General features: G+C 40.5%; 4 protein-coding genes across 4 annotated transcripts; 1 reads left to right on the forward strand and 3 right to left on the reverse strand.

Moving 5' to 3' along the window:
* Positions 1-537: 537 nt before the first annotated feature.
* Positions 538-3,656, reverse strand: LOC146458010 (neuromedin-U receptor 1-like). The gene has a single exon (XM_085091198.1). It carries the CDS (start codon positions 1,831-1,833, stop codon positions 886-888), a length of 948 nt encoding a protein of 315 aa, XP_084947324.1. The 5' UTR covers positions 1,834-3,656; the 3' UTR covers positions 538-885.
* Positions 3,657-3,808: 152 nt separating this feature from the next.
* Positions 3,809-6,390, reverse strand: LOC146458011 (QRFP-like peptide receptor). The gene is made up of 2 exons (XM_085091196.1): positions 6,242-6,390; positions 3,809-4,887 (listed from the first exon to the last, which is right to left on the reverse strand). The coding sequence occupies exon 2, from the start codon at positions 4,885-4,887 to the stop codon at positions 3,937-3,939; it is 951 nt and encodes a 316-aa protein (XP_084947322.1). The 5' UTR covers positions 6,242-6,390; the 3' UTR covers positions 3,809-3,936.
* Positions 6,391-7,377: 987 nt separating this feature from the next.
* On the reverse strand, positions 7,378-9,328 carry LOC146458012 (somatostatin receptor type 5-like). The gene is made up of 2 exons (XM_085091197.1): positions 9,259-9,328; positions 7,378-8,339 (listed from the first exon to the last, which is right to left on the reverse strand). The coding sequence occupies exon 2, from the start codon at positions 8,323-8,325 to the stop codon at positions 7,378-7,380; it is 948 nt and encodes a 315-aa protein (XP_084947323.1). The 5' UTR covers positions 8,326-8,339; positions 9,259-9,328.
* Positions 9,329-9,400: 72 nt separating this feature from the next.
* Positions 9,401-12,790, forward strand: LOC146458013 (allatostatin-A receptor-like). Its single transcript, XM_085091188.1, has 2 exons — positions 9,401-9,511; positions 10,414-12,790. Exon 2 carries the CDS (start codon positions 10,428-10,430, stop codon positions 11,355-11,357), a length of 930 nt encoding a protein of 309 aa, XP_084947314.1. The 5' UTR covers positions 9,401-9,511; positions 10,414-10,427; the 3' UTR covers positions 11,358-12,790.
* Positions 12,791-13,050: the final 260 nt, after the last annotated feature.

Genomic DNA, 13,050 nt, shown 5'->3' on the forward strand with positions numbered 1-13,050 from the left:
ATTTTGTTTGGAAGTGCAAAAGTACAATGGTCGTCTTCAGGGCCAGAGTTACAATGAGACAAAATAACGGCTCTTAAAATTGAAATTTGAACGTAAACATAAGTGGATAATGGTTAACTAGTGTACACGACAAAGCGTTGAAGAAGAAAAGTGGTATTAATTGAAATATAGGCCCAAATAAATTGCCAATTCCCGTTTCTTCAGCCCTGCAATCGGTTTGGTTTATTTACATGTAAAGTGACGTCTGGGACGTGTATTTCTACTACAAGAGATCCGGCAACAAAACATATTCAGAACAGTTTATTTCTGCGTCGTGTAGTCTTCTACATTCAAAATATATTTTCGTCCTTGCTAAATGGTTTGGCCATAAACTGCACCTACTGAAGCATCCAGCATCGGTGTCTTTGTGTCAAAATTATGTGATAATGGAATCACTCAAAAGATTGTAAAAATACGTAAAGTGGAGAAGTATATAAATAGTAATAAATGAATAGTAATAAATAAATATGCATATTTGAAAAGTGTAAGCTGACTGCGAGACTGCTAAGTTGTCTAGAAATGTCTCATCATGACTGAAATTGCGTTAGTCTTGAAAAATATCGTTTGATAAGACCATAAAACAAATAGGGAAGACAGAAAAGAACTATTTCAGTTTTGAAGTATTTGGTTCATACTTTCTTACAAATACAGTTACTGTGGTATGCTGATTGATTTAATATTCAAGAATATTGTTAACCCTTCACGCCAGTTGGCAGTTACAGAGTTTTGGACAAGGCTACAGTACTCCAAACTTACTTTAATGTTACCAAGGTTTGTTACATGGCTGGAATCTAAAAAGTCATGAAATTGTGAAGGTGCGAGACGTAACTGTCTTGTGTCGTAGCATCACCTCAACCTCGCACCAATGTAGTCCACTGGCCTGTAATCCCCGCACCTGAGGGCAAGTCTAATGTTCCGACGAAACTTGGTGCTATGAAGAGCATAAATGAAAGGGTTCATGGCTGAATTAAGGCCCACAAGGACAACTGACGTAACATAGGGGACTGAATCGTATGCATAAAGGTTTGGTTGAAATCGAGAGAGCATGTATAGGACCAGATTAGGTAATCGGCATGCTGCGTACAATATACTCACGGCCAACAGCATTTTGGTCACCCTTTGTCTATCTCGAATCTGAGCTTTTCCTGCCAAAAGAGGCGTGGAGCGAACACCGATTTTTAGAAGCTTTAAAAGCACCTTAACATAGAGATAGACCATTGCTCCTAACGGAATAGCGCCAAAAACAACGAAGCAGGTTATGGTGTATGCTTTGGCTAGATTGATATGTTCTGACCAGCGTTCTATGCAATAATCTACTCCGTCTTTATGCCGAACCACGAAGAACAAAGGCAAGTCGAAAAGAAAGGCATAAATCCAGCTTGACATTATAACAATAATGAGTCGACGAGTGTTAATTTTACCAGGAAGTTCACCTAAGGGTCGACAAACTGCGAGGTAACGTTCAACAGCGATTGCTACCAGGGAGAAAGTGGAAGCTGCCTGGCCAACCCAGATAAAATTTCCCCCCGTGAGAAGCATACACATGCGGTCTCCTGCAGTACCATTTGGGTGAGGAAATGCCCATTTGATGACGTACTGTGGAGTGATAGAAAGCGCCACCATGATGTCTGACACAGCCAGGTTAACCAGGAGATAATTAATTGGCGTTCTCATGCCGCGGAATCGTAGTACCGTCAGGCACACGAGACCGTTACCAAGGAGATTGATCAAAACGATGATAGAGAAGGCCACTGTGAGGTAGAGAGCAGCACGTGATGACGTCAGAGACTGCATTGCTTCGCTTACCGCTGCTGAAGCAAGAAAGAAATAATCATTGATTTATCGTCGTACATGTATATGATACACCACCTGAAGCGGACTGTTTAATAAAATCTCCCGCCAGCTTCAGTGCATTTACGAAACTACCACGTATATTAAAGGACGTTGGAAAAGCTGGTAAATTACCGGCAGATGGTGAGTGATTTATATGCATGATGGGCGGATAGGGCCTTTATTGATGATCATGTTTTTGGAACGTAAACAATCACTCAGCTGCTCAGTACGGTGACAAAATACTCGCTCTCCCTCACCACAAAAAACGTGAAGCATGATGCCGTCCTAAAAAACCTTTAAAATTTTTTCCAACTGTTTTAGATTTTAGTGCATGAGTACGAGAGATACGATGGTGCGTTAGATATGCGCATATGCGCCGTTATGAACTCATGAAACGCGAAATCCCCTCTGTTCTCATACGTATATTTGTAATTAGTCGCTAGAAAGGTATGGTGGTCAGGGGTGTAATGAAATACATGGTGACATGTCGTCGCCGAAACCTCATGTTTTAATCTCGCTACTTTTTATTCTGAAATAATTCCTGTTTGAATGGTTTTCTTGGACTGGGACAAGTAATAACCACCTAAAAAGGTATTATTGCGAACAATCTCCTTTTTTCAATTTACATTATATTTGCAGGATCTGGGCAGTATCCCTTTTTTGAATTTACAAGATACTTATAGGATCTGAAAAGCCTCCCGTTTTGAATTTACATGAAATTAAGATCTGGCCAGTCTTCCTTTCAGAGGTTACGTGCATGATATTTACATGGTCATGGTTTTTTCGTGTCCAAACTTTATAGGATCTTTCTGAATATTTACATGTTTCTGCCATAGAATTTCCATGATTTTTACAGTATCTTCCAAATCCTGTAATTAGGTAAAAACTATGTAAATTTTATTTTCAGTACCTTTTTGAAAATTTACATGATATTTATATGGACGCAAATGTTCAATTTTTCTAGTGAAAACAAAAAAGAAAACAAAACGACTTAAAGATCAAAATGAAGCAAGTCACCACATCCATCGACCGGCACGCACCCAAAAGGTTTCGGCTCAACTACTAAGACAAGGCAACACCCTGCAAGGGAGAATTACTCTGCCTGTCAGAGCGACAATAATCACTCTTTTTATTGTCAAACCGATTGCATCAGAGCAAGAAATTGAGATGTGCCCCACGGCAAAGGACAGTTTTTTTACCAATCAACATTACTTAAGGAAGCCCGCTAACCGTCACTTCATGGAACTGACACCGTTATTTTGTTAACGAAAATTAATGCTACGAAGAACAAAAATAAAAGGGTTCATGGCTAATTACTACCCAAAGGGACCACAGATCCAAGGTCAGGAATGTAACCGTCATCGTGAAATTTGGGCTTAAACTGAAGCAACATATTATCACTGAAATTTTCATTGTAGACACCTTAAATTAATTTACTTAATTTATTTCATTAATATACTAATTAACTACCTGTTTTGACATTTACGCTGTGTAAATGGAATTTTTCCAAACTTTCTTGAGCAAGGAAGTTTTGCTTGTTAGTGAACGAAAACACTGAATTGAGGCTTATAGTTTGGCCCCGGTGGGGGGGGGGGGGGGTTACTCCCTTATATGGGCTATATAGGTATGTGCGGCGCCAAAGGGTATGGTTTTTCGGCTGTTTTGGTCATAAATAGGGTATCGATTTTAGCCATTTTGCCGCCATTTTGGTGATAAATAGGGTATAGATTTTGCACTCTAGTCCTGAGTTTGTTTTTTTTCGGAGAAGCTACTTCAGGTCATAAATAGGGTAGGGAAAATCGCAGATTTTGGTCATAAATAGGGTAAGGGTTTTGGGAAGCGGGCCGCGCACCCCTACCCAATTTTTTTGGAGTACCCCCCCGGGAGTTCGGCAAAACGTCTGCAATGGTCATGAGAATAAGAAGGCAACGCTTAATCACACTATAAAACACTATCTTCATGGTTTACGTTCAGTCTAATCCTAACTGATCAGCAAAATATTCGCCGCTAAGATTACCGACAGAACTGTGTCTGGTCTGTCGGGTGGCAGCTTCTGTTGCAGCATCAATCTATTGGCCTGTACTCCTGGCAGGTGATGGCCAACCGGATGGACTGACGAAACTTGGTGCTATGAAGAGTATAAATGAAAGGGTTCATTGCTGAATTGAGACCCACAAGGACAACACAGACTACAAAGGGGTCAGAGTAAAAGTATGAACTGTTCTCAAGGAGTTCTGACTTAAACTTGGATAACATATATGTTACCAAATTTGGTAGCCAACATACAGCGTACATTATGCTTACGACTACAACCATTTTGGTAACCTTTAGTCTGGCTCGTATTCGCGCTTGTTCTGACAACTGCGTTGCGCGAATGCCACCTTTCCAAAGCTTATAGAGAACTCTTGAATACAGGCATACCATGGTACTAATGGGAATAGCACCATAAATACAAAAGCAGGCAACTGTGAATGCTCTGGCCAAAGTTTTATTTGGCCATTTTTCTGTGCAACTTTGGTCATGGCTTCCTCCGTCCGTGTTATGTCGAACCACGAAGAATTTGGGTAAGTTGTAAAGCAAGGTAAAAATCCAGCCAGCAGTTACAACAGCAATCAATCGACGAGTTGTCAGTCGCGAACAGCCGTCAAGGGGTTTAACAACAGCCCAGTAACGTTCAACTGCTAGCACTACTAACGAGAAAGCAGACACCTCGCCACCAATCCAGATGAAGCTACCTCCAGTAATGAACTTGCACATGTAGTCTCCTGCAGTACCATTTGGATGATGAAATGTCCAACTGATGACGTATTGGGGAGTGATAGAAAGCGCCACCAACATGTCTGCCAAGGCCAGGTTTACCAGCAGGTAATTGATTGGCGTTCTCATGTCGCGGTATCGTAACACAACCAGGCACACGAGACCGTTACCAAGGAGATTGATTAATATTATCACAGAGAGGGCCAACGTGAGGCCAAGTTCGGTTGGTGTCAAAGAAACCATTGTTTTGTTTAACATCTGTACCTGAAAATAAAAATGCGAAAAATAATTTCATTTTTTAGAAGAATGATTACTGAGTGTATCATTATTAACCAGGCCAAAGCCCTGGGAATAAAATTGCTACACATGTAGAAATTACAGTTTCAGCACACGATAGCGAAGATTGCTGTAGAGTTTGAAACAATGACGAAGAGCATTTCCTCAATGTAACCTTCACAAAGCGAAACAAAGTTCCTGACTTACTTCATGGACAAATAAGGATGCATTTGGCTGACCGGTTACGAAGAATGAACGCAAAATAAGGACTTTTTTTATCACGTCACGCAAAAGCTACCGAACTGACACTAGTGTGGTAAAAGGCCGGTACGAGAGGAAAGAGAAAGCCAGTTAACAGCATCAACGCCTTCATGGCACTCCAGTAAAAAAACTTCAAAGATAATAAGACGTATTCTTTCGGTGGAAAGAATAAAAAATGCCGGAAAGCGAGGCACAACTGACAGGTGACAAAAATTATACTTGCGTCACGTTTGCCCTCACATTACCCATGATTCCCCAGGAAGTGATAGCGAAACCGGAAGTAAGTTTTTGGGAGTTTGATCAGTGGCTTATTTCGGCCTTAAATAACAAGTTGATTTGTATATGAACAATTGTTATACCGTAATTAAAATGCAAGTGAGAGGCGTCCGGGAGCAGAAACAATTTTGGTGGAAGAGAACATTTGAGTCAATACTACTTGGAACTCGCATAAATCATCTTCATTTCATTATATTGCCAAAGGCAATAACGTATTATTATTATTATTCATGCGTAGAACAGAAACATTTTAACTGCATCATAACAACACCGTCCTACAGTCGTTTCATCAATTAGTTTATTCCGGTATTTCGCTTGCACTTATTGCTAAGAATTCTCAGTTTTAAATCCTATATGCATACTCTTATAGTTTTAAAATGTGGCTGATATGACTACTGTTCTGGCTGGTTTGTTATGTTTAATATGCATCGAATCAACCACACGCATCTCTGAAGATGAATGACTTAACTTAAGTGTCTGGGTTATTTAGCTACATGAACTCACTTGGGGACACTGTGATAAAGTACTATTGTATTGAAAATGATAAAATGCTATAGAAGCCATGCCCTAACGCAACAATATAAATTTTATAAAATCAAATGAATGCATCCATTGTTAACATGTAGTATTGTCAGTCTATGTGACATTTCCTACTTATCCTACGACTATTCCGAGAGACACAAATCAAAGAATTGAATAAGAACGAGGAGAGTGTTTCTTATTAGGCGGCCGGCGAGCGGACTCTCAGGCTGAAATGTTCGCGACACTTTAAACTTGGATATGGTTCGATAATACTAACCTTGAAGCGAAATCCAGTTTGATGGGGGCCATCTGCAAGTCACTAATGAAGACAAGATATGGAAAGGTACGGCATAAGAGATAAAACTTAATAAAGTAAGCTTTGTAAAAAATTCAGTCTCGTCTTGCTGTGCTGAAGAGGAATTCAATTAAGTCAATCGTGATGCCGTGGATCGGAAATGTTCGTGACCGTTAAGATCACGTGAGAGAGTGTGACCACGGTGGTCACGCTATCATGATTTTGTTTGGAAGTGCAAAAGTACAATAGTCGTCTTCAGGGCCAGAGTTACAATGAGACAAAATAACGGCTCTTAAAATTGAAATTTGAACGTAAACATAAGTGGATAATGGTTAACTAGTGTACACGACAAAGCGTTGAAGAAGAAAAGTGGTATTAATTGAAATATTGGCCCAAATAAATTGCCATTTCCCGTTTCTTCAGCCCTGCAATCGGTTTGGTTTATTTACACGTAAAGTGACGTCTAGCACGTGTATTTCTACGACAAGAGATCGGCAATGGAACATATTCAGAACAGTTTATTTCTGGGTTGTGTGGTCTTCTACATTCAAAATATATTTTCGTCCTTGCTTAATGGTTTGGCCATAAACTGCACCTACTGAAGCATCCAGCATCGGTGTCTTTGTGTCAAAATTATGTCATAATGGAATCACTCGAAAGATCGTAAAAATACGTAAAGTGGACAAGTATATAAATAGTAATAAGTGAATATGCATATTTGAAAAGTGTCAGCTGACTGCGAGCCTCGCCGAGAAAACTATTTCTGCCAAGTTGTCTAGAAATGTCTCATCATGACTGAAATTGCGTTAGTCTTGAAAAATATCGTTTGATAAGACCATAAAACAAATAGGGAAGACAGAAAACAACTATTTCAGTTTTTAATAAGTACATTTGGTTCACACTTTCTTACAAATACAGTAACTGTGCCAGTGGTATTCTGATTGATTTAATATTCAAGAATATTGTTAACCCTTCACGCCAGTTGGCAGTTACAGAGTTTTGGTCGAGGCTTCAGTACTCCAAACATACTTTAATTCTGTTTGCAAGGTTTGTTACATAGAATCTGAAAAGTCACGAAATTGTGAAGGTGCGAGACGTAACTGTCTTGTGTCGTAGCATCACCTCAACCTCGCACCAATGTAATCCACTGGCCTGTAATCCCCGCACCTGAGGGCAAGTCTAATGTTCCGACGAAATTTGGTGCTATGAAGAGCATATATGAAAGGGTTCATGGCTGAATTAAGGCCCACAAGGACAACTGACGTAACATAGGGGACTGAACCGTATGCATAAAGGTTTGGTTGAAATCGAGAGAGCATGTATAGGACCAGATTAGGTAATCGGCATGCTGCGTACAATATACTCACGGCCAACAGCATTTTGGTCACCCTTTGTCTATCTCGGATCCGGGCTTTTCCTGCCAAAAGAGGCGTGGAGCGAACACCGATTTTTAGAAGCTTTAAAAGCACCTTAACATAGAGATAGACCATTGCTCCTAACGGAATAGCGCCAAAAACAACAAAGCAGGTTATGGTGTATGCTTTGGCTAGATTGATATGTTCTGACCAGCGTTCTATGCAATAATCTACTCCGTCTTTATGCCGAACCACGAAGAACAAAGGAAGGTCGAAAAGAAAGGCATAAATCCAGCTTGACATTATAACAATAATAAGTCGACGAGTGTTAATTTTACCAGGAAGTTCACCTAAGGGTCGACAAACTGCGAGGTAACGTTCAACAGCGATTGCTACCAGGGAGAAAGTGGAAGCTGCCTGGCCAACCCAGATAAAATTTCCCCCCGTGAGAAGCATACACATGCGGTCTCCTGCAGTACCATTTGGGTGAGGAAATGCCCATTTGATGACGTACTTTGGAGTGATAGAAAGCGCCACCATGATATCTGACACAGCCATGTTGACCAGGAGATAATTAATTGGCGTTCTCATGCCGCGGAATCGTAGTACTGTCAGGCACACGAGACCGTTACCAAGGAGATTGATCAAAACGATGACAGAGAAGGCCACTGTGAGGTAGAGAGCAGCATGTGATGACGTCAGAGACTGCATTGCTTCGCTCACCGCTGTTGAAGCAAGAAAGAAATAATCATGGATTTATCGTCGTACATGTATATGATACACCACCTGAAGCGGACTGTTTAATAAAACCTCCCGCTAGTTTGAGTGCATTTACAAAACTAAATTGTAGGAGATCGATGTCAAATTCTAATCTGAAGTATTGTTCGGATTGGTCGACGCAGTTATGTTCCCTCGAAACTGATAATAAATGAAGTATAAAATTATACCAACAAAGTTTCTTCGATTGCGAGTGAGATTATCTGCAGCTACAGCTCTTTTTGTCGCTTATCAGCCTTTGCTGTCGGTCCAACTTTTGCGCAGAATTATCTACGGTAAACCTAATGCTACGCAGGATAGTCCGTCACGCCATGGTTTGTTGACATCAGGAAGAACTACTGAAGTCCTACTCCAGAACGAAAGTAATAATAAATTTATTCTTCGAAGTTCATATAGATCATAATGTTCTGTGTGAATAAACCAGCGTAAAAGTACCACGTATAAGGACGTTGGAAAAGCTGGTAAATTACCGGCCGATGGTGAGTGATTTATAGGCATGATGGTTTTTCTCGGAAACTGGAGCCTCCATTGATGTTTTGATGATCATGTTTTTGGAACGTAAACAATCACTGAGCCGCTCAGTACGTGGACAAAATACTCGCTCTCCCTTACCACAAAAACGTGAAGGATGATGCCGTTCTTGAAAATCTTTGAATTTTTTTTCCAACTGTTTCAGATTTTGGTGCATTAGTACGAGACGTAAGCTGATGCGTCAATGCGCATATGCGCCGTTTATCAGCGTTTATATGAACCCATGAAACATTTTTTGCGAAATACTCTCCGTTCTCGTACGTTTATTATTTTGTAATTACTCGCTAGAAGGTACGGTGGTCAGGGATGTAATGAAATAAATATATAGACTCATACCTGAAATCTCAAGCGATGATCCGGAACAAAGATCGACGTACTGACTACAGGGAATCAAGAACAGCCTGCACTTCTCGGAAATAAAAATTTGTATTGACGTCATCCAGAGCAATAGTAACGCAATACGCGTTCCATCTCCTTTCAGCAACCCGTTTGAGTTCCATTTCTTTCATGCTGCCTTTTCACAGATTTCATAATCACTCTAGCTAAAACTGCGAAGGAATCCATTGATCCGACATAACTTGGAATTGAGGTAAGAGCGAAGCATGTAAAATACAGGCATTAAGATATAGTCCTAACGAGACTAAGACGAACCATTACTGTACTTTTTTGTCTCGTGACGGCCAACGCCAGATCAAATAAAATCGTTGGTTAAACCTTTTTATAAAATTGCTATAGCATCTTGTTCACAAATCAATAATCTTTCTTTAATTAACTACCAATATTCTGTCTTGCCGTATGAGATGTTTCGTGTGTCCGTTCAATGTTTATACCGAGGGACCTCAGCTCGGCTATCACTTGTCAGCAGGGCGATAAATTAAAACGAATTATTCGACGACTGTTACAGGCAAGATAGAATGAAAACATTTGAAGCAAAAATTATGACAATGTGGTGATTTTTGGCGTCATTTCTGGCCGAACTTCTTTTTGCGACATCTTTTGCGTAATGCTAGCCCATCACGCAAGTTCAGTGCTATGTAGCGTGACTAGTAGTAAGTGAAATCAGTGCAATCCCCTTACATTGTTTTAAAACTCCGAAGATAAAAAGTAATTCGCCGGCGTAACTTCTGAGTTTCGTTATTCATTTCTCGTCTCGTTCTTTAACAAAATATATTCTAAACCCAATAACGCTGGCCGATTCCTATAATACCTAGCTGTTATCATTGTTCTAAGAGCTTTCCGGGTTTGGGGGGTAGGGGCGTGGTTGGGGGGGGAGGGGGTTGGCGGAAGAGAGCACTGACTGACTGGTTATCAAAAATAGAGTATAGATTTTTGCTCTCTGTGGTTGGAGTGAAATTAAGCTGAGGTTCATGCCCTTACCCAAATGCAGATAGGTGTCGCGAAATGTCGCGAAGTAAGACTGAATCACCAAAATACCCTGAATCAAATATTTGCGGGGCAAAATTTAGTACGATTTTGTTTTCACTTTCACAGCTGTTAGGGAAACAATGACATCGTCATCTGATCTCGGTCTCACGGTGGCCTTCTCTGTCATCGTTTTGATCAGTCTCCTTGGTAACGGTCTCGTGTGCCGGTTAGTGCTAGGATACCGCGGCATGAGAGCACCGATTAATTATCTGCTGGTTAACCTGGCTGTGTCAGACATCATGGTGGCGCTTTCTATCACTCCACAGTACGTCCTCAGATGGGCATTTCCTCACCCAAATGGTACTGCAGGAGACTACATGTGTATGTTTCTCACGGGAGGAAATTTTATCTGGGTTGGCCAGGCAGCTTCCACTTTCTCCCTGGTAGCAATCGCTGTTGAGCGTTACTTGGCTGTGGTTCGACCACTCAGCGACCGTTCGCGACTAACAACTCGTCGATTAATTGCTGTTGTAACATCTGCCTGGATTTATGCCTTTCTTTTCGACTTTCCTTTGTTTTTTGTGGTTCGACATAAAGATGGAGTAGATCATTGCATAGAACTCTGGTCCGACAAAAAACTAGCTGAAGCGTACACGATTGCGTGCTTTTTTGTTTTTGGTGCTATTCCAATGGGTGCAATGATATATTTATATTCAAGAGTGCTCTATGAGCTATGGAAAGGCGCCAAAGGTGGAGTGCGCACTGCACTGATATCAGAACAGGCCAGAATCCGAGCCAGACTCAAAGTAACTAAAATGGTATTGGTCGTGAGTGTTATGTACGCAGTTTGCCGATTACCAAACCTGATCCTATACATGTTGTCCCAATTCAAGCCTGAGCTTTATGCATTCGGTTCAGACCCTTATGTTACGTCTGTTGTCCTTGTGGGTCTTAATTCAGTCATGAACCCTTTTATTTATGCTCTTCATAGCACCAAGTTTCGTCAGCACATCAGGGGCGCACTCTGTTGCAAGACATACCGTTCAGCGGACCTCCTTGGTGCTAGGTGATTCGGTATGTAGTGCGTCTTGAAGTGAATTCAGTTTCATTCAGGTCTGAGGTAAAAGAACTGTGAAATGATGAATAATCAGATAATGAGCTCAACATTTTCACGGACTCCAACGCCGTTTGTACGGATGAAGAGCACTGACTCAGTTTCTATGTAGAGATACCTTTATATTTTCTACGTTTTGTTTGTAATCTGTTCTAGGAAGACAAACATTTACAGACGCAAAGTCTTCGCCTTTATCACGAACGCCTCCCTAATACGGACAGTCAGCCATGTGTTATGAAGGTGTTCAAAACGTGCGGAAGGGGCGTGAAGAGGGTAAATATCGGCAGGTGCGCTCCTTGGGGGTGGGTTTTGAGGGGGTTGCAACCCCCGCTACAAGGAATTTAAGAGAAAGTCATTAGTGTCCCGGAGATTTGGTGTCATTTTAAAAACTCCAAAACATTTTTGTATCAACACAAACCTAAAAATAGTGGTCCTGTTTTGCTATAAATTACCACCCCAGTGTACTAGAACTGTCCTTTTTGTTCAATAAAAGGACAGTTTTAGATGAACTGGATGAACTGACCATAGATGAACTGGGTCGGAATGGATTGTAACTTGAAAAGGTTAAGCTAACGTTTTTCAAGTTCTCGCACTTTCGTCTGCAAAATGCGCTAGAACAGAGCATGACTTGTTCCTTTCAGGAAGGTTCAAGAATCGTTTTGCAAGAGACCTAAGATATTGTTGTAGAATTTTTAACCAAAAGTTCAAAATCATCGTGACACTTCCCTTTAGAAATACCAGGTTTGCTCTATTTTAAAACCTACTTTTTCAAACATTTCTTGCGTAGTGATCATGACATTTCCATCTTTCAAACCTTTCTGTATCTGCCCCCTACATGGAAGGTGTTCTATTGTGAATACACGACCGGTACATACATCAAAGCTATACCACTGACTCGAATTCAATCCACACCATAATATTATTTTTAAGTCACAGGGTAGGGATTTCGAAAACAAATTATTTCGAGAGGGTAAATTATGTCTAACATCTGCCAAGCCTTTACCTCCCCCTGCGGCTTAATACTGAAGTTAGTTATTGATTTTAATTATGGTAAGGTCCATTTATTGAAGTTTATATTTCAAATATTGATGTCGCCACATAAGTGGATCGTTTTCTGAAGTATAGTTTTAAGGGAAACAAATAAAACAACGAGAGAGATAAAGAGGTGCTATCGGAGACAAACTTAAAAGGCGTGAAAAGCTTTGAGGGTGTATAAGTTGTAATGAGATAGAGTAATCTAATCTTAGTTAATGGAACAAAGTCGATTTGAGAGAAAATGTTTGTTTTTCATTAAAAAGCGTACGCAATTTACGTTATTTGGCGTGAATATATCTTTCGTAAATTACATTGCCAGGTTTGTGAAAGTGATGTCCAGTAGCTATCAGTTCCAAAAAAAAAATATAACAGCGTTCACTGAATCCAACTTTTTGCAAGCAAAATGTCCGTATTGCTCGCCATAGCGTTCTCTTTAATATTGTTCACGTTTACTCTGCGAGTGATTGATATCTTTTCCTGATTAAATAAAAGTAGGGCAGCTGGAAGAAAACTTTAGACTTGAAACAAACACGGGCCAGTTGACAGTTATTGGAGAGAATTTGGATATAAGGCACGCTCATTTACTCACGTCGTTTGCCTTGAGAATTTCTTTT

Source organism: Pavona decussata, unplaced genomic scaffold (genome assembly GCF_977016875.1).
Source record: "Pavona decussata unplaced genomic scaffold, jaPavDecu1.1 SCAFFOLD_234, whole genome shotgun sequence".
NCBI lineage: Eukaryota > Metazoa > Cnidaria > Anthozoa > Scleractinia > Agariciidae > Pavona > Pavona decussata.